This window comes from Opisthocomus hoazin, chromosome 19 (assembly GCF_030867145.1).
Source record: "Opisthocomus hoazin isolate bOpiHoa1 chromosome 19, bOpiHoa1.hap1, whole genome shotgun sequence".
Classification (NCBI taxonomy): Eukaryota; Metazoa; Chordata; class Aves; order Opisthocomiformes; family Opisthocomidae; genus Opisthocomus; species Opisthocomus hoazin.
Genome location: NC_134432.1, coordinates 11,728,694 through 11,747,729, shown reverse-complemented (window position 1 = coordinate 11,747,729; position 19,036 = coordinate 11,728,694). Strand labels below are relative to the sequence as shown.

At 52.2% G+C, this 19,036-nt stretch overlaps 2 protein-coding genes across 3 annotated transcripts in view; one reads left to right on the top strand and one right to left on the bottom strand.

Moving 5' to 3' along the window:
* TBC1D13 (TBC1 domain family member 13) overlaps positions 1–1,738 on the bottom strand; it is a 12,860-nt gene extending 11,122 nt beyond the window's left edge. Inside the window, exons 1-3 of one of the 2 annotated variants that reach the window (XM_075439292.1) lie at positions 1,589–1,738; positions 900–973; positions 282–322 (exon numbers count right to left, since the gene is read on the bottom strand). In XM_075439292.1, coding sequence (XP_075295407.1) covers positions 282–322; positions 900–973; positions 1,589–1,596 — 123 coding nt within the window. In that variant the 5' untranslated portion in view covers positions 1,597–1,738. Of the gene's footprint in view, positions 1–281; positions 323–899; positions 974–1,077; positions 1,159–1,588 lie in introns of those variants that run through there. The other variant, XM_075439291.1, reaches the window with a different exon arrangement.
* Positions 1,603–19,036, top strand: ZER1 (zyg-11 related cell cycle regulator). Its single transcript, XM_075439290.1, has 16 exons — positions 1,603–1,992; positions 7,125–7,388; positions 8,236–8,386; positions 8,666–9,102; positions 10,662–10,838; positions 11,858–11,972; positions 12,490–12,636; positions 12,906–13,079; positions 13,775–13,990; positions 14,679–14,720; positions 15,064–15,183; positions 15,643–15,758; positions 15,890–16,078; positions 17,041–17,138; positions 17,512–17,614; positions 18,711–19,036. The coding sequence occupies exons 2-16, from the start codon at positions 7,231–7,233 to the stop codon at positions 18,766–18,768; spliced, it is 2,301 nt and encodes a 766-aa protein (XP_075295405.1). The 5' UTR covers positions 1,603–1,992; positions 7,125–7,230; the 3' UTR covers positions 18,769–19,036.

Below are 19,036 nucleotides of genomic sequence, written 5' to 3'. Positions count from 1 at the left end.
TAGCAAACTGGACTGAAACGCGCTCCTAGCTTAATGCCGAGGGCTGCTCTCATGCAAAGAGCAGACAGCCACTTTCTATCATCCAAAGTGACGGTCGTCCTGTGTCAGTAAACGCTGCTGCGCACGTGCCAGTGCTGATCTCCACAAATTACTGTCAGTTCTGAGTGGCTTTTAAGCTCTGGATCTGTTTGTTTATGGTTTCAAGCACCCAAAAACTGTATGCACTCCAGCAACCCAAAGCATCACTTGCAAGAACCAAAAGCACCCCAAACCAAACCCACCTTCCAGCACAGGCAGCGCAGCCCGCCATCGAAGGGAATTCCTGCAGAACATCAGGCAGAGAGAGAACCGCGTTAGCTCCTCGCCGCGCTCGCTGACACCATGCAGACGGGCAAGGCAGCACTTTTCCTCCCCGGGGGGTAAGAAGTTTTCACAGGACCGGTGTCGGGGGTTATGCACGGTGCCAAACCTGCCGGTGCCGGGGGAAAGGGGTGCGTGCGGCGGGAGCGGGAAGCAGGAAGCCGGGAACAGCACCGGGGACAGACAGGGCACAGCAGCAGGGACAGAACCCGCAGGCAGCCGAGGGGGGGAAGGAAGGGCTGGGCTGGAAGCTCGGGGCTGTGCTCAGAGGCCGGGTGGGGACCGCTGCGGCCTGAGGGATGGAGCTTGGGCCTTGCAACGCGCCCGCCAGGCTCGGGTTTCCAGCACAGCGGCTCCGGGAACTGCGCGGAGATGGCGGGGGGGTGCACACGGCGGGCCTCACCCCCCAGCCCTGCGCCTCGGGCGTCCCGACCCCGCCGGGCAGCGCCGGCCCCGGGCCACCCCCCCCCACCCCGGGGTCGGGACCGTGCCCGGCGCCCGCCTGCCCAGGCCGGGGCCGGTCCCCCCGGGCCACTCACCGCTGAAGCAGAGATCGCGGAGCTTGCCCAGAGCCACCGTGGGCTCGCCGAGAACCTCTTGGAAGTCCGCGATCCTGAGGGGAGCGGAGCCGCGGCCGTTAGAACGCGCTCGCTACCGGCACCCCCCGACCCCCGCCTCCCGCCGCAGCCCCAGCCGGGGAACGGCCCCGACACCCACCTGCTCCGGTGCAACCGCGACATGGCGGCCCCCGCGCCCCTGCCCCGCGCCCCGCATAAACGCTCCGGCTGGAAACCCTGCCCGCGGGGGGACGGGATAGGCCACGCCCCCTGCTCCGCCCATCCCGCGGCGATAGCTCCGCCCACCCCGCAGCCGCCGCAGGCTGCCGGCGCCTTCATGCCCGCGGTGCGGTGCGCGGGGAGGGCTCGGGCGGACCCCCTCGCCGCCGGGCAGCGGTTCCGCTGCGCGCTGTGCCCTGTCACGGCACCGCGCTCCCGCCCGGGGCCCAGCCAGGCCTTGGGCCCCCTCCCCGGGCACCGAGCGCCAGCAGCGGGAAAGACCCCGCAGGCGGGAGCCGGCCCCCCCCCCCCCGCAGCGCTGAGGGCAGCCCGGAGGCTGCCGCGCTCTCCCAGGCAGGGCCCGGTGCCTGCGACCCGCGCGAACGGCAGCCGCGAGGGAGGGCTGCGGGGATGGCGCCCGCCGGGGAGGGCTGCGGGGACCGGCCTCGCACCGTGACATCACGCAGTTGAACAGCGCCGCTGCCGTGGCGTCACCGCCGCGCCTCGTGACGTCACGCCAGCGGCAGTGAGGTCACGGGGGTGTGAGGGAGTGCCGGCAGATCCCCGACGGCCCCGCGCTGCCTTCCGGCTCGGACGTGTGCCCGGGAGCGCGGACCGGCGGGCACGGCCCGAGCGTTCCGGTCCGGCCGGTGTTTCCGGGGGAGTGGGGAAAGCGGCGGCGCTTCCGGTACGGGCGGCCCGGCTGGCGGAAGTGACGGCGGGGTTTGTTGACAGCGGAGGCCGCGGCGGGGGGAGCGGGCCCAAGGAGGACGCGGACCCCTGCCCGCCCCGGGAGCGGCGCCGGGACGAGCCGGGACTCCGCCATCCGCCGCGCCGGGCGGGGGCCTGGCGCCAGGTGAGTGCCGCCGCCCCCCTCCCTCAGCGCCGCCCGCGGGGCTCGCCCTGCCCGGGGGCACCGGGCCTGCCCGCCGCGGCGTGGGGAAGGCAGCGCCGCCCGGTGCCCCGGCCAAGCCCCCCTTCCCTTCCCGGGACCGGCGGGAGCCAGGCAGGGCCCTGGGCGGGAGGAGCCCCGGCGGTGCTGGGCGCGGGGACCGTCGCGGGGCTCGGGAGCGGGGAGCGAGGGAGCGCGGTGGCCTGGGCCCAGACCCGCCGGCGGGCTGGGGAAGGGGCTGGCGAGGCCGTCGGAGACCACCGCGCGTCCCCGGTAACCCGGGAGCGGTAACCCGGGGGTGTGCGCTGGGGCAGGCGACCTGTCGGAAGGAAAATCCGTGCTCAGCTCCGTGAGCCGAAGGAGCATCTCTGCTGCGGGCGGGTACAGAGCTCAGCCTGATGCCCGGCCAGCGCGAGTCGTCTCCTTTACGACGTTGGACTCGGCTGATGAGTGTGGAAACTGAAGGCTTTGCTGGGCCGCAGAACAGCTCGATCTGCTCCCTCTCCGGTTTCCCTACTGTAAGGCAGGGATGGTATTTACAGAATCACAGAATGGTTGGGGTTGGAAGGGACCTCTGTGGGTCACCCAGCCCAACCCCCTGCCGAAGCAGGGTCACCCAGAGCAGGCTGCACAGCACCGCATCCAGGCGGGGCTTGAATATCTCCAGAGAAGGAGACTCCGCAACCTCCCTGGGCAGCCTGGGCCAGGGCTCCGTCACCCTCAGAGGGAAGAAGTTCTTCCTCATGTTCAGCTGGAGCTTCCTCTGCTTCAGTTTGTGCCCATTGCCCCTTGTCCTGTCACTGGGCACCGCTGAAACGAGTCTGGCCCCGTCCTCCTGACACCCACCCTGCAGATATTTATAAACATTTATAAGGTCCCCTCTCAGCCTTCTCTTCAGGCTGAACAAGCCCAGCTCCTTCAGCCTTTCCTCGTAGGAGAGATGCTCCAGTCATTTCCCCGCGCAAGCTGTGGTGACCCATCAATTAATAAAAACACAGCGATTTGTGGCTGCGAGATGCCAGCTGAAATGACGGTGCAGTTTCCCTTCGAAACGTAACCTGTGCCAAACTCTGCATTTACATTAAATTTGTTATTCTGAAATCGCCGTAAACAGCTCGCATTGGTGCGTGTTGTTTGCGCTCTCCTTGGACAAGTCCCTGATGCTGGAAATGTCAGCGCTGCCGGTCGTTTTTGTAGCAGCAGCGTAAACGTTATGTCGTTGGCATGGAGCCACGGTGAGTCAGGCTTGGCTCCGGGCAGCCGCCTGGAGACAGAGGCTGGGAGAGAAGATCAGTCTGAAGTCCAAGGTAGAAAATATTGGCACGGGCAGCCCCAGGAGTGCCAAGAGCGGTCCCAAGGCTCGCGTGCCCGTGCAGCCTGAGATGCCATCACACTGCGGATGTAGCCTACGAATAAGTGATGTTTGCCAAAGAGGCGGGTTGGACCTGGAGGGCAGGTGGTGGGGGAGAGCGGAGCTGCGTGTGCAGCGGCTTCCTTGGGGTCTGTGTGTGGTGGGAGGGAGCTGTGACTCCGCAGAGAGGGCTGGGGGTAGTTGGGTGCGCAGCCTCTTATGTGGCTGCTCCTGTTCCTCCAAGGGATGCGATTCCTTCGTGCATTAAGATGCAGGCAAATCTATTGGAGAAACAAATGGCAAAAAATATTGGCAGCTGCAGTTCTAGTCACTTTTCGATTGTTGCGCTTGAATTTTCAGCGTGTTTCGCATGTCTGTCTTTGGCCCTTCAAAAACAGGCACGCACCTGGCAGTTCGCTGCCCGTCGTTGTAAAGCAGCGCGACAGCCTGCTGGGCAGGCAGCTTGCTGATCCAGTGCCTGTGGAAAGCTGCCTGAGGATAATGATTAGGCAAATGTTAATGATTCGTCAGCATCTCTAGTTCATTTATTTTTGTCAACACACTGAGCTTATAACTAGAGACAATATTGATCAGGGCAGCTTTTGATGCTCTTGCTTCCATCTCCGCCTGCCCACGTGTTGTGTCTTGAGTCTGACCGAGGAGGTTAGGCTGGCTTCTGTCATGTCCTGTACGAAAGGTCACGGCAGCAGCGCTGGGTGCTGCTCAGATATCCCGAATAAATCAGGGGGATGAATGCTTTGCTTTGCTGTTATTTTGCCGGGATGGTTTAATCACTTTTCTCTGTATATACCTTCTGTATGCGATTTTGTTGGTGGATCACGGGGAGCTCAGAAGTTAAAGCGCAGCTGATTTCTCCAGGGCTGGGATCAACCAGCTGCATTATGCTGGTCTCAGCAGAGAGGGAACAGAGGGTTGTCAGAGCCGCGGGAAGGCAGTCCTTGCCCTTTAGTGCTCTAAGCTGCTTGGACAAGTCCCAAGCACTGGCCGTTTCCAGCTGCACGTGATAATAGATTGTCAGTGGGAATTTGTTTTCAATTTCTCTGGCCGTCGGTAGCAAACAGGGGAAGAACGCTGGCTGCGGGACCTCTGCCTGACGGCACAGGGGGACAGGTAGGGGTAGCAGAACACGTTTTCCTGCTGGTTCAGATCTTCCAGTTGATCTTGCCTTTCTGGAAAGATTCTCTCAAGCACACTTCAGGCAAAATCTGCGAGAGGGACTCGTTCTGGAGGTGAAGCGGAGTCGTCTCCAAAGCAGACGCAGTGCAGAGCGCAGGACCACTTCCTCCCACCTGCATTCCCTTAGCCAGGACCTCAGGGCCAGTGAAACAATGCCCTGTGCTCCGTGGCCCAGTTCATCCTTGACTTCTCTCCTGCCTTAACTGCAAAGGACAGTGCTGTGGACTGTGGATTTCCTTCTTTTTCAAAATTGGAGGCCCACTGTCTTACTCATTTTCAGTGTTTGTGCCACATGCATCTCAAAGGTCTCTGAGCTATTGTGGCATGCATGAGAAGTCATAATTTTATGTTATTATGACCCTAGCTCAGGACTTGGTGACCCAGAAGAGCAGGTGACACCCTTTAAACTATCTCTGATCAGAACGTTAAGTACAACTTTTGTGATTACTGAGTTTATGGGTTTGGTTTTTTTACTCAGCATCTGCTTTTGCTTGGAGACCTTTTGCCCGTTGAGCCAAAACCAGCAGAGAACCTGCCCGAGATCCCCACTGGTGAAAGCTGTAGGCCACAACACAGTGGGGTTTGAAGGATTTGGGGACTGGAAGATGATCCTGCCAGTTGCCTGTAGATATAGTTCCCAAAGGTGCTTATAGGAAGGAGAAACCATCAATCAAATTCGAGTAAAGCCAAAAGACAAGTCCAGTTCATCACCCATGCCTGCTTCGGCCTGTAAGGCTTTGTCCGCTTACCCTAGAACGAGATTTGGCCTGGGGAGACAAGGCCTCGGGTGGGCATGCTGCAGGAGTGATCCAGCACGGCCATTCCTCCGAGGAGCAGTTCTGCTCATCTCTGCTTGCTTTCAGAGAGGCTGCGTTCTGTCTTGGGTTAATTCCTTGGCCAACTCTCTGTCTCTGGAGCCGAAACACGCCCTCAGAAAAAGAACTAATGAAACGCAGAAGGAAGAATAAAAGAGCTTTGATTTCCAGCTTGGGCTGCCTTCATGTTTGCATGGAAATCCATTCTGCAACACAGGGAGGGATCAGAAGGCCAGGAGTCCAGGCTGTCAGGCAGGCTCAGTCACAGCTGTGCTCCTGTCACCCACAGAGACCATTTGGTGCCTGAATTTGAAAGGTGACCTCGTCTGCAGCCTTAGCTGATCCTTCGTACAGGCGTCATTGCCCAGACAGTGGGCAGAGCAGGAGGGAAGGTGCCTGACCCACCCCGGGTGCCTTCAGGGATAGTGATTATGGTGAGGAAACAGAGTTCAAATCTTCCATCTTATACTGATGCTGCAGGAATGAAGGAAAGAGAGAGCACCTGAGACTTTAAAGAAGCAGAGGACTGGAGGTACAGACAAGAATCCCGATCTTTGCAGCTGCAGGATAAAGATCAGCAATGGAATAGAGTTAAGAACGTTTTGCAACAACTTCCCCAGCAGTGGCTGCTCAGATGTAGCACAGAGAATAGGAGAATAACTGACTCCACGACAGCAGCGTTCTCACTGCCAGCAGGGACAGACCTATTGATAAGACACAGGGCTTACATAAAAAAATAAATATTTCAACACGCTATTTGTGTGCCCGTGGAAATATACAGGAGAGTTCACATTAGGGTTGCTTTCTGATGTGATTTGACCCTTTGAAAGTGGAATGGCATTGTTGGTCTTCAGTCACATCTGCTAAACACCTCCAAGTCTCCAGCAAGCCTCCTTCGGCGCCAGTGAGCGAGTCTTAACACTAGAGCCATGAGATTTTTTCAATTAAGAGAGTAGACAGGAATAGCTTCCCCTAATTATCTGCCTTGCCCATCCTTCTTTATCCTGTACTAAAAATGAAGAAGGGCAAAAGTGGCTTGCCTTTTTCCAGGTCAATCACTCATACTTTTTTTGTGACAGATTTGGAATGGTTTGGGTGAGCAAGTCCCAGGGAGCAGGATGTAGAGATGTCCAACACGTGCATAAACCTTTATGCTGCACTCAGAGGGAAGCCAAACCAGTCTGTGTGTTTCCCTCTGGCTTCTGATCCACATCACGGTCTAGTTCAAGGACTTGCATGAGGCTTCTGGCTTGGCACTGCAGAGAGACATTCATCTTGGACAGGAAATTTCGCTTGGAATGGTGGCAGACAGAATTACAGGCACAAGATATAGGGCCACCAGATCCTACTGGGGCTGCACAAAGCACCATCCCGACAGTAAATTTGCTGGTGGTTTGTCCAGCCCACTCTGAAGGAAACCAAGCGGTGTGGTTTCTGCCACTTCCCTCTCAGAGGGCCTTTTTCAGCCAGATAACCCCTGCAAGGAGGAAACCTTTTCTTGCTGTGTAGCCTCATTTCCAAGCTTGTTTCATGTTCACTCATTCCCGCAGTGTTCCCTGGGGGGCGGATGCCAAGGGCTTCCTGCCAGAGAGGCCAAAATGCTCCAGGTTCTTCTGAGGTCAGCAAGCGATGGGCTGTAAATGCAACTATCAGCATCCTGCTGGTGCTGCACCTTTGCGGGACACTTGCCAATAGGCCTTTTCAACGCATCTTTTCTTTCCTTCTGCTTATAGCTGTCCTGATGTCCCTGTAAATTCATCCTGGAACTTCATTTGAGGAAAGGATCTACTGAATCAAAAGCTTCCTTCTGCTCTCCCCCTTCCCATAACTTCCCTCAAGATGGCATCTGACAGCCCCGAGTCGCTGATGACCTTGTGCACGGATTACTGCCTTCGCAACTTGGAGGGGACTCTCTGCTACCTACTGGACAACGAAACTCTTCGGCTCCACCCTGACATCTTCTTGCCAAGCGAGATTTGTGACAAGCTTGTCAATGAGTACGTTTCGGGCCTGTGGAGAAGCTGTTGTCTGGTTTGGGAAGGAGCTGGGAGCTCAAGGAAGGGGGGAGTATAGCTCTCTAAAAAGAGTGATGGTAAAGGGGAAAAAAAAATGGGGAAGAATTTGTAGGGCTGATTTAAGGATTTGCATTAACTTCAGAAGGAAGTGTTCCTGGGGGTTATTGTACTGCTGTATATCATTATAGTTTCTGTGGAAATCACCATTTCCACATAGGTAAACCCAGAGTAAAACAAACAGTCACTGCGACTTCCAGGAACATCAGTAAGCAACAAAGCAGCCTTCCCGTTTCCCACCACTGAAGCATTACAACTCTCTCTCAAACTCTCTGCTCAAAAAAGAGAAATAAGAGTGCAAAGTGCTAACAGATGTTACATTTTAAGGCTGCTGCTCCCATAGCATTACAAAGCAACCTGTTTCCAGGGATTTATAATTTGGCTATCACAGTTTCTCTTGGCTGAACTCCTGACCACAAAGTCTGGCAGAGAACTTTGGCCAGCTAATTTTCTGAAAATGAAAAATCAAACTACTGGCTTTAAAAAGCTAGGGAAAAAAAAATCCTGGAGTCTGTGCTTGCCAGAATCCAGTTTGCTCACATGCACACGACCTTACAAAAATCTTTGCCTGAGATTTTCCAAAGGATTGTCAGTTTTATGCAAGTTGAGGTAATAGGCCAGCTCCCATTACCCCAAAGGTTGTTCTGGGTGAGCAGGAGGGAGCCTGCCTGCTCTTAGACACTGGGACACATTTTCTCTTAACCAGTGAAGGTGCTAGAGCTGTAGCCAAGCCTGTGTGTCAGGCTGTGCTAACACCATTGTCCCAATACAGGTACGTGGAGTTGGTGAAGACGGACAGCATCTTTGAACCCCATGAAAGCTTCTTCACCCTGTTCTCAGATCCCCGGAGCACCAGGCTAGCTCGGATCCACTTGCGGGAACAGATCGTGCAGGACCAGGACCTGGAGGCCATCAGGAAGCAGGTGGTATTGCACTGACAGCCTCCTGCTGCCACTTTGCATAGCAGCACTGCTGCACAGGCACCCCGAGATTCCCATGACTCCATCCTGCATCCTCCCAGTTCTCCTTGGGAGAACCTCAGCTTCTCCCTTCGCAGCTTCCAGAGCCAGTGTAGGGAACAGGGTGGGGGCCCTGGTCAGTTCAGTGGTATGTGGTCTCAGGCTCTCCCAGCGGGAGGTGGCGTAGCAAACAGGGTGGGCACCCTACCTGTGAAATACTTCTAACTTTGATTTCACTTCCAGGATCTTGTTGAGCTCTACCTGACTAACTGTGAGAAGCTGACAGCCAAGAGTCTGCAAACCTTGGTGAGCTTCAGCCACACGCTTATCTCCCTTAGCCTCTTTGGCTGCTGTAATATCTTCTATGAGGAGGAGAACCCTGGAGGCTGTGAAGATGACTGTTTGGTGAACCCCACTCGCCAGGTCTTGGTCAAGGACTTTACTTTCGAAGGCTTTAGCCGCTTACGCTTCCTGAACCTGGGCCGCTTGATCGAAGGGGTGAACGTGGAGACGTTGCTTCGGCCTTTGGCCTCCCTTGCAGCTCTTGATCTCTCTGGGATCCAGCTGAATGATGTGGGATTTCTGACCCAGTGGAAGGACAGTCTGGTTTCCTTAGTGCTTTACAACATGGACCTTTCAGAGGAGCACATCCAAGTGATTGCACAGCTTCGCAAGCTCAGGTCAGCAGATGTGTTCTTCTTTGTTTATCCTTTTCCCACTGATAGGGAAAGGTCTTTTAGGAATGCTCTACTTGCCTGCTAATGGAGAGCCACCCACTGCTGCTTTCAAGTTAAAAACCTTCCCATGAACAGGCTCACTCAGTGACTCGCTATACGTGTCTGACATGTCTAAAGCCAGCCTGCATTTTGCTTGCAAAAGGGCACCACTTAGCAGATACTCCCTCTTGGAAAAACAAACAACAATACACAGTCCCCAAAAAACCCTCACACACCACAACCACATACACTAAAAAGCCAAACCCAAACCAACCACCTCACCTGCCAGCCAAACAAAAAGAACAGCTGAACACCTGAGATGGCAAAAAAAATTGCTATGGATGTGTACATACACTAACGTAGCTATAGTCACACTGTGAAACTCGGTCCTTCAAACCACCTGTGGAACAGGGATGTCCAAAGTTTAAGCCTGGCTCTGAGTCAAAACTAGGAATAACTCCAAGCTCAGACTGTCTGCTCGCTCTGCTGTGTGGAAGCACGCTGTGCCTGGATGGTGCAGCCAAGGGAACAAGCAGTGCAAATAAATAGGCACTCCTGGCCTAACAGTGTTGACAGTGAAGTGACTTCCTGAAACAGAGTTGAGACAATTGTTATTCAGACTGCACAGTGGCGTCAGGAAAGGGATCGAGGACTTTCCAAGCCAGAGAAAGGCCTTACTATTCACATGAAGGATGCTTTCCCGTGGCTTTAGCATGATCTCTGCTGGCTGCAGACACTAGGAGGTACTACGTTAACGCATGCCCTGGAGTCTCGGGGAGCATCCTGGGTAACATTTTCTAAATCCAAGTACTTTAACTCCCAGTGACTTGCAATGAAGCTTGGTCTACAGCAGGTTGAAGACACTTTTGTGAGTGGGACGTTGGCTTCTGTCTTAGGCAGTTTAGAAAAGTCTCTCCCAAGGGTCTTGGCTACTGCTTGGCAGGCATGAGCAGCCCCTGTCCTCTAAGGGACTCCACCCACACATGATAGCTGGTCAGTTTGTCCCACCACTCCCTTAGCATCAGGGGTTTCCCCAAAGCTTAAGCATTTAAATACCTGAAGATAAATGAAATCAGGGCAGCATGATAGCCTGGGGTGGAAAAAAACTAAGACTGGGGAAGCAGACAAAAACTTGTGTAACTTAATTTGTGGGATGAGAACATATGTTTCTGGGGATGCAAAGATCCTCTAGTGCATGTTAATCACCAGGCAGAAACGCTCAGGTGGCTGCTCTGGTGGAGCTCGGGAAAGGCAGTTCCAGAGCCTGGAGCAATTTCCCTTGTGATGTGTGGCCAGGTGATTCACTGTGCTCCATTCTAAGCAGACCTCTACCAGACACCTACATGCTTTGGTTAGACACAGGGCCAGATCTTGCAGAACCACATTCCTGTATCTTGTGAAGGAAATAATAATAAATAAATAAAAAATAATAATCACACTTGGCTTGTCATCTTCCTCTGGTAGAGAGGCAGAAGCCTCAGCTAATGCTTTCCATGCTCTGAGCTCCTCCCTGTCATTTGCAGGCACTTGGATATTTCCCGAGACCATCTGTCCAGTTATTACAAATTCAAGCTGACCCGGCGGGTTCTAAACCTGTTTGTGGAAAACTTGGTAAACCTCACTTCGCTTGATATCTCAGGGCACACCATGCTGGAGAACTGCACTATCCCAAGTATGGAGGAGAAGATGGGCCAGACAAGGTAAGGAAATCGCAGTTTCTGAGGTCTCCTTGGATGGACAGATCAGTCAAAGATGAATTAAGAGCAGTTCCCTCTTCTAAGTTTCCAAATTTCTGCATGTGACACATGTAAGGACTTTCAAGAGTAATAAAGAATCCATCCTATCTGCCTCCCATGCACATCTGAAGAAGTATTTCAGTTCTTTTCCACACACATTCTTCCAGGGGTCTTTTGCGGTGGTTTATATTTCTTCCAAGGCCCTTTACATGTTTAGTACATCAAACATTCTTATCCTTGCTGAAATCCAGGCTCTTCTGAGACAGAACATTTCTACACTGAGTCAATACATCAATGTTCATAGGAGGTCTGTGTGTTCTAGGAACTTAGAATCTAAGGCATATTTTCAGACTGGACCTGGATACTGGGCAGATCAACCTTTGAAAATCCTGGTGCACCTCAGCAGGGACAGACGTAGAGGTCTGGTTTTCCAGATCAGCCAAGAGCTCTGCCCTCCGTTTCTCCAAGCACTTACCGAACAGAAAAGCAAACAAGTGGGCCAGTACCAGCTCCTTTCCACCCAGGCTGGTGAAAAAATACTGGCTCTTGGTCAACAAGGAACATGGCAGCAAAGCAAGTGTTCTTGCATGATCACAGAAGCAGACTAGTGTGTCTGTCAGATGACATGCACTCCAGTTCGCAAATAGTTCGGATCAGTCAAATCCACATCCCTTTCCTAAGAGGAAATGTTGACCCCAGCTAGTGAATTTCCAGGACAGTTCTACCTGGGAAAGCTGCATTGTGTCTGCATGATTTCTTACTGCTGTTTCTGATGAACACATGTAGCCCTTCACTCGGGATCGCCTGGGATCAGTGTCTGGTGTTACATTTAGGACAAGCTGGCTGGTGTACAACTGCAGTGTAGCTATTACTCTCGTTACAGAGCAGTACAGTCAGTGAATGGAGAGTGGATGACTGTCTGTGGCAGGAGACACCTGAAGAAACACGGTACCAACATGAGTGATCTCTTTCTTTTTCCACAGCATTGAGCCAGCCAAAAGCAGCATTGCTCCCTTCCGGGGTCTGAAACGACCACTCCAGTTCTTGGGCCTTTTTGAAACATCTCTCTGCCGCCTGACACATATTCCAGCCTACAAGGTAATGAGGCCACAACAACATTGGCATTGGGTACTTGATAGAAGTTGAAAGAACATGAAAATTACTGGCTGCTAGTAGAGTGGAGCTCTTAGGGTCTCGGGTAGGACAACTAAGCTCTGACCTTTCAATAGCTACTTGATAATGCAGGAAAGCTGCCAGAAGGCAAGACCTGTACCCCGCATGGTTTTTACAAGGGTTAAAAAACATGGCTCTTGGAGAAGGGCATGGAAAAATCATACTTCCTCAAGGACCAGGATGTCTGTAACTATAAGAAAAGGATTTAAGACATTAGGAGTCTTACTTGTAAATAGCATCCTCCTGCCCCAGAGGTGCCATTTCTTGTCCCACTGGGCTGAGAAGTGACTGAACGTCTTTGCTGTCATCTTGGGCCTAATCCTACTAGCAGGGCAGAGGAAAGTTGTATCCTTTGGCTTTCCAGATCTACCCTCAGAGTTCCATTCTCATGTTGGTTTTCCTCCATTATTTCTTGCCTGACTCTTTTGTTCTTCCATGCCAGGTGAGTGGAGACAAGAACGAAGAGCAAGTCCTGAATGCTATTGAGGCTTACACTGAACACCGGCCAGAAATCACCTCCCGAGCCATCAACCTCCTTTTTGACATTGCCCGTATCGAACGCTGCAGCCAGCTGCTGCGAGCCCTTCAGGTAAGCCCTGTTTACCTCACCCTTACAAGGGAAATTTTGCAGTCCCAGTCTTTCCTTCACCCTGGGAGACCATAGCAGGCTATTCTGCAGAAAGTCTCAGTAGTGCAGTGGAACTGGGTACCTTCATTTCATAAGCATGTTCCTGCAGTGCCTGGGCCACACGTTCCTTGCAGGCTTGTAGCAGTTTTTGCCCCACACAGCCATAACAGTCACTCCAAGACTCAACAGCAAAGTCAGTGGCACTGAAGCTTTATGTTGCTTCTCTGCAGCTGGTGATCACAGCCCTCAAGTGCCACAAGGATGACAAAAACATCCAGGTGACGGGCAGCGCGGCGCTGTTCTACTTGACCAACTCCGAGTACCGCATGGAGCAGAGCGTAAAGCTGCGGCGCCAGGTCATCCAGGTGGTGCTGAACGGCATGGAGTCCTACCAGGAAGTCACAGTAAGAGCAGCCCAGCCTCGCTCGGCTCCCATAGTCCTCCTTCCCCCTGTTAAGTCTTTAGCCTGGTGTTAGCATCTAGGTCTTCCAAGCCTGCAGGACGTGAGCCAAGGCAGACACCAGAGAAACTATTGCCCAGATATGCTCCTTGCCTTCACTCAGCGATGGGGATTCCATGCAGGATGCTCCTTATCCACACAATGTTCTCCAAAACAAGGGGAAGAAAGTGATCATAGCAAGGCTCCTTTTCATCTGATGATAGCGGTCAAAGCATGTATACAACACACAGCACAGATGTCCAGCGCTGACTGTGGGGTGAAAAGGGTGTGGGCACTGGGGGCGTTGAGTCAACGTTATGCTGACACACTGCACTGGAAGCTACCTGACACTGTACGCTACGATGGCACTGGGCTGCAGGTTGGCAGCTGCTGCGTAGAGAGCTTACAGGCAGAGAGGAACTGGCTTGGGAAGTGATGGGCACTGGGTGGTTGTGTGAGATTAGAGTCACAGGGAGAGAGAGAGGAGGGTATTGATACAGCACAGCTAAAGCGGAGTGCTAGACAGGAGGGTAACAGAAATTTTAGTGGCCATAGGCAAGCAAGAAGATGGTTTCAGTACCAAGCAGCAAGGGTACGGGAGGTGACAGGGTCTGTGTTTTCTTAGCAGCCTGGCTCCACGTTTGCTTCCTTTTGACCCAGGTGCAGCGAAACTGCTGCCTGACACTGTGCAACTTCAGCATTCCCGAGGAGCTAGAATTCCAGTACCGGCGAGTCAATGAGCTGCTGCTGAACATCCTCAACCAGAGCCGGCAGGATGAGTCTATCCAGCGCATTGCTGTACACCTCTGTAACGCTCTGGTCTGCCAGGTGGACAACGATCATAAAGAAGCTGTGGGCAAGATGGGGTTTGTCATGGTTGGTATGGTCCCAAGGTGTCTCCTTATCCTTAACCCAGGCTAGCACAATTCCCTTGCAGCAGTCCACCAAATGCATCCAGCCACTGATCCCACCTTACAGCATCACAGGAGGGACCTGGTGTCCTAGCAATGGTAACCTTTCCTGGAACCGACCCCTCCACGAGACATCTTTTACTTCCTTACCAGCGCTGGAAGACGCAAATCCCGGAGATACACTGTCTGTGAGGGAAGCAGTATAACCTTAGACCTTGCCTCTTCACCACACCATATCACTTCCCAAACTGGTACCACCTTGTGACTAGCTGCTTCTGCATCTCCCCGAGTTTGCATCAGCCTCCCAGCTCGCGTAAACCCATACCCCTCACCTTTTCAAAGAGCTGCGGAGGCACTGCTTTGGTGCAGTTATACCGCATTCCAGACTTTGTCATACAGATCAAAACTGACTTGTCTGCAAACTTGACAGCTTGGGGACTGTGGCATAGTTCAGCTCTGTGAGTGCTTGCAACATTGAACACAGCCCAGTCCCAGTGGTGTAGAGAAGGAGACATCCAGTAGGTTCTCTGCAAGGAATCGAAACCTCGTGCACGTGCCGGTTGGCTGTGGCCAGCCCTGCAGTACTACAGTAGTTAGTTTTAGCTCTGTGATTCTTGAACCGTTTCTCACTCTTCCCCTTCCTCTGCCCACAGACAATGCTAAAGTTGATTCAGAAGAAGCTGGCTGATAAAACGGTGAGTGTTTCCCCAGAAAAAATGTACACATACAGTATTTTCTCTTCAGTCTGACTTGGGCATGGAGATCAGTCCAGAGCGCCAGCTCAGCTTCTAACAAACACAAGACATCTCAGCTAGTGCTGCAGAATTTCCCATCCCAGGGTGAGGGCAGGGGAATGTGACAGGGAAACAAAAATATTAAACAAAAAACCCACTTGCTGACAAGTTAAAAATTAATAAGGTTTTCTTACCTCTGGAGCCATCTAGGGTGATACCAGAGAGGAAACGCAAGTCTTTGGTTTGCACTGGGCTCCCACATTAGCCAAGCTCTGTTTCTGTCCCTTTCTCTTCGGCTCCGTAGTGCGATCAGGTGATGGAGTTCTCCTGGAGTGCCCTCTGGAACATCACTGATGAGACCCCCGATAACTGTGAGATGTTCCTTAACTACAGCGGCATGAAACTCTTCTTGGAGTGCTTGAAAGTACGTATGCCTGCTTTCCTCTAGAGGAATGCTGACATGAGCAGTGGAGGTGCAGGTGCCTGGGCAGGATCTCTGGCTATGCTGATCTATAAGCAATACTTCCTGTGTTCCACAACCAGAAAATAAAAAGCGTGCACATGTTTTTCTTTCTCACATCCATCCACCCAACCAGTAGAAGAGCAGAGAAACTTACACTCAGCACATCTTCCTCTTTCCCCATGCTGTACACGGTCTCCCTTAAGTAGAGCAGCAGTGAATACTGGGCCCTGGCCTTGATCTCTCATTTCACACGTGCCTTGAACACCAGAGATCCCATTTGGCACCTGCTAAAGAGCCATTGCTGACTACTCAAAAATACTCTACCTTTCTAGACATGCTGTACAATCTTTCTCCCTGGTCACTTGTTCTTAGCATCACTATGACCCAGCTTTTGTACAATCCTGTTATTTGTTTGCTTAGGAGTTCCCAGAGAAACAGGAGCTGCATCGTAATATGCTGGGCCTCCTGGGCAATGTAGCAGAGGTAAAGGAGCTCCGCCCGCAGCTCATGACCTCCCAGTTCATCAGTGTGTTCAGGTGAGTGCCTGGCTAATGAACACCTGGGCTGGGGCAGGGTGAATGCCCTGGAGCTCTGCTGCTGAATCACCTGGAGGCTTTTAAACCTTTGGTGCATCAGCACCGCTAAATGATCTCTTCTGTCTCGGCAGCAACCTGCTGGAGAGCAAAGCAGATGGGATTGAGGTATCCTATAATGCCTGTGGTGTGCTCTCCCATATCATGTTTGATGGTCCAGAGGCTTGGGGTATATGTGAGCCCCACCGAGAGGAAGTTGTAAAGAGGATGTGGGCAGCCATCCAGAGCTGGGATATCAACTCCAGGAGAAATATCAATTACAGGTGAGGAATAGAAAAGTTTGGCCCACTCACCTACGAGCCAGGATTGTCACAGGAAGCAAGCACCAACTGAGAGAAGGGAAGTGGTGTAGCCCAGCATGGAGGCTCTGCTTGGAATGAGAAACATCCTCAGGGACATGTTCTTTAGTGAGGATTTTACATCTTCCTCTGAAACGTGTTACACAGGCTGCTGAAGTTAGACACTTTGCCTAGCGATTCTGTGGGAGAAGTGTGGGAGCCCAGCAGGATTTCTGCACGTTTCTGGAGGAATTGCCTAGTTCAGGAAACCCAGGATCTGACTATCCAGGACTGCTTAAGCATTTTCTTCTGAGACTGGTGCCCTTTGCACAAGTCTGTTTGCTTGTGAAAGTCACATGGATTGCTGTAGCATTCATGCTCCTCTGGGGAATATTTAGACACAGTTCCCAGGAATCCCTTCAAGGGTTAATAAAACCGGTGGAATCCTCCAAATCGCTTCCTGTGAGAGGGTGTCAGGTACTCTGTATTCCCTTAGTGCCTGGCCGGGATCCAGAATGAATGGCATTCCAGTGCCTGTCCTACAGAATAGACATGTTATTGTTGCCAGAAAAAACGCAGCAGCTGTTGCACGTGAGCAGCCAGCTTTGGCTGGGTATAATTTTGCTTTGGCCCCTCTGCAGAAAGAGCAGTGCTGCTGGGTTTCAGCAGGCATGAGGAAACAACTGACAGAGGATGGAAATCAGTTCTCAGTTGCATTTGTTGCAGCTATTTATCTGGGCACCCTGCTTCTGCCAGCGTGGGGGGGGCTGTGAGCCTGCCAGTATTGCCGTGTGACACAGCCTTAGTCTGGATGCCAGAATCTTTGACATGCCAACGGATTTACTGCTGTGGTGTCTGTGAGCAGAGTTTGTATCGCTTTGAGTGGCAAAGGTGCTGAAAGAAGCAGCTCTTGGATTTTTAACAACGTCTGCAATGTTTCTGTGCAGGTCATTTGAACCAATCCTTCGACTTCTTCCACAAGGGATCTCCCCAGTTAGCCAGCACTGGGCTACCTGGGCACTGTACAACCTGGTCTCTGTCTACCGTAAGTTCCCTTTTCAAAATCACATCCGCTGCACTGTAAGAGTCAAGGGGGTGGATCTGCCCTTGTTAGCTGAAGAAGCCTTCCCAGTTTAGCTGTATAGGTAGAGAGAACCTTCTCTGAATGATGCAGGAATGTCCGGGCAGCACAGCCAAACAAGAAACAATGAGACAGTGCGTAGGAAATTCCTCCAACGTTGTGATTGTTCTGGCCATGCTCTTACGTTCTCAGCCATTTTGTGTCGGTTGCAGGCTGGCTTCATAGAAAAGAAAAGTTTTGTGGCTTCTCAGGCCACAGGCTTGTCTTTGCACTCCTGCCACCCTTTATACCACTCCTTGAAGGTTCACAAGGATCTGTTTCATTTTTTTCTCTCCAGCTGACAAGTACTGCCCACTGCTGATCAAAGAAGGTGGGATTCCCCTTCTGAAGGACATGATTAAAATGGCCTCAGCACGGCAGGAGACCAAGGAAATGGCCCGGTAGGAAACCAGTGTACTATCATCAAACATTCAATTTAGCTTTAGTTTAGTTTTTGTTCTTCTGCATCAAGTAAGGCTACCAAAGAAAGGCCTGTACTGATGTGTACGAGGGGTGAGAAGCGAGCATAGGAGAAGGGGAAAGAGGATGAAAACAGAATACTAGAGAGTTGTTTATAGGTGGGCAATACACACAGATTGTTCAGGGTTGGTGGGTGCTGGGCAGAGCGGTTATGGAAGGGGCTTGTTGGGCAGGGGAGCCACACTGCTAATTGGATCTCTTACACCGATAGTCTCCAGTCACTGTTCTCCATACTTGTGTGCGCTCACTGTCCAGAATCATACTGGCCTGTCACTAAAATCGCTGACTGCCCAGTAAAAATGAGAGGATTCTTCCAAAGGTGGAGAGAGTCTGTCACCTTTGTGAGCTTCCCCAGCTTACTTTGTTACGTGACTTCCCTCTGGAGTCTTTCTTTCAGAGTTTTAAAAGCCAGCTGCAGTTTCCAGTCATTGCAAACCAAGCGCTACAATTTGATACCTGTGGGGTGAATGTAACAGAGAGGCAGAGCGCGGCTGGGCACACGTACCTTGTGGGCGGGCAGCAGGCGTTCCCCGAGCTGAAGTGTTCCTGAATGCTGGAGGCGACCAAAGCCTGCACAAGGCTCTGAGTTAGGCAGCGTGCATACGGTGATGGGACACTGCATGAATGGGGAGTGAAAAGAACAGGAAAAGCAGGGACAGATGACAGCAGAGTGAAGGACTAACATCTGGAGGCACGTGTTTCCTGATGTGAGTCCTAGTTACCGGCCCATTTGGCTATAGGAGTGATGAATGAACGGTCACGTAGGGATCTGGACGGATACCAACACGACTTGAAATTCTGAGGGGATGAACTGTGAGCTCTAAGCTGCTTTTGTGGAGTATTCTGGTTTTGACACAAATGCCAGTTGACGCGTATCTCACAAGAGACTGCCAGCTGCAAGTAGTGTACATTTACCTAGATTCAAGCTGTTGGACAGTTCTTACGTTACTGTCCCACAACTGTCATGCAATAAGCTTTAAACTAAACCCTCTCTCCTTGTCCTTGTTTTATCCATAGGAAAGTTATAGAGCACTGCAGTAACTTTAAGGAGGAGAACATGGACACTTCCAGATAGAGGCAATCACCTAATGCCTCTTGCCAGCACTGTATCCAGCTTCTCTCTAATCACTGTACATAGGGAGGACTCTTTCTTACCAACTCGCCCGTTGGAAGGAAACTTTATGTGTGTGTGTGAGACCCTCAGTAGATGACGGTGAACAGGGGAGGGGGGAGGGACTTTTTGCACAACAAAATGCTTTCCTTAAATTAGTGGACTTTTTTTGTTATGAAGTTTCAGGTTGAAGTTCTGTGTGTATGATTTCTGTATAAAAAGAAAACAAATA

Bases quoted from the DNA above. Each gene is read 5' to 3' on its own strand.
- ZER1 (XM_075439290.1), top strand. From the start codon at position 7,231: ATGGCATCTGACAGCCCCGAGTCGCTGATGACCTTGTGCACGGATTAC. The intron at 14,721-15,063 runs GTGAGTGTTTCC...TCGGCTCCGTAG, and splicing joins AGAAGCTGGCTGATAAAACG to TGCGATCAGGTGATGGAGTT. The intron at 17,615-18,710 runs GTAGGAAACCAG...TTTTATCCATAG, and splicing joins GAGACCAAGGAAATGGCCCG to GAAAGTTATAGAGCACTGCA.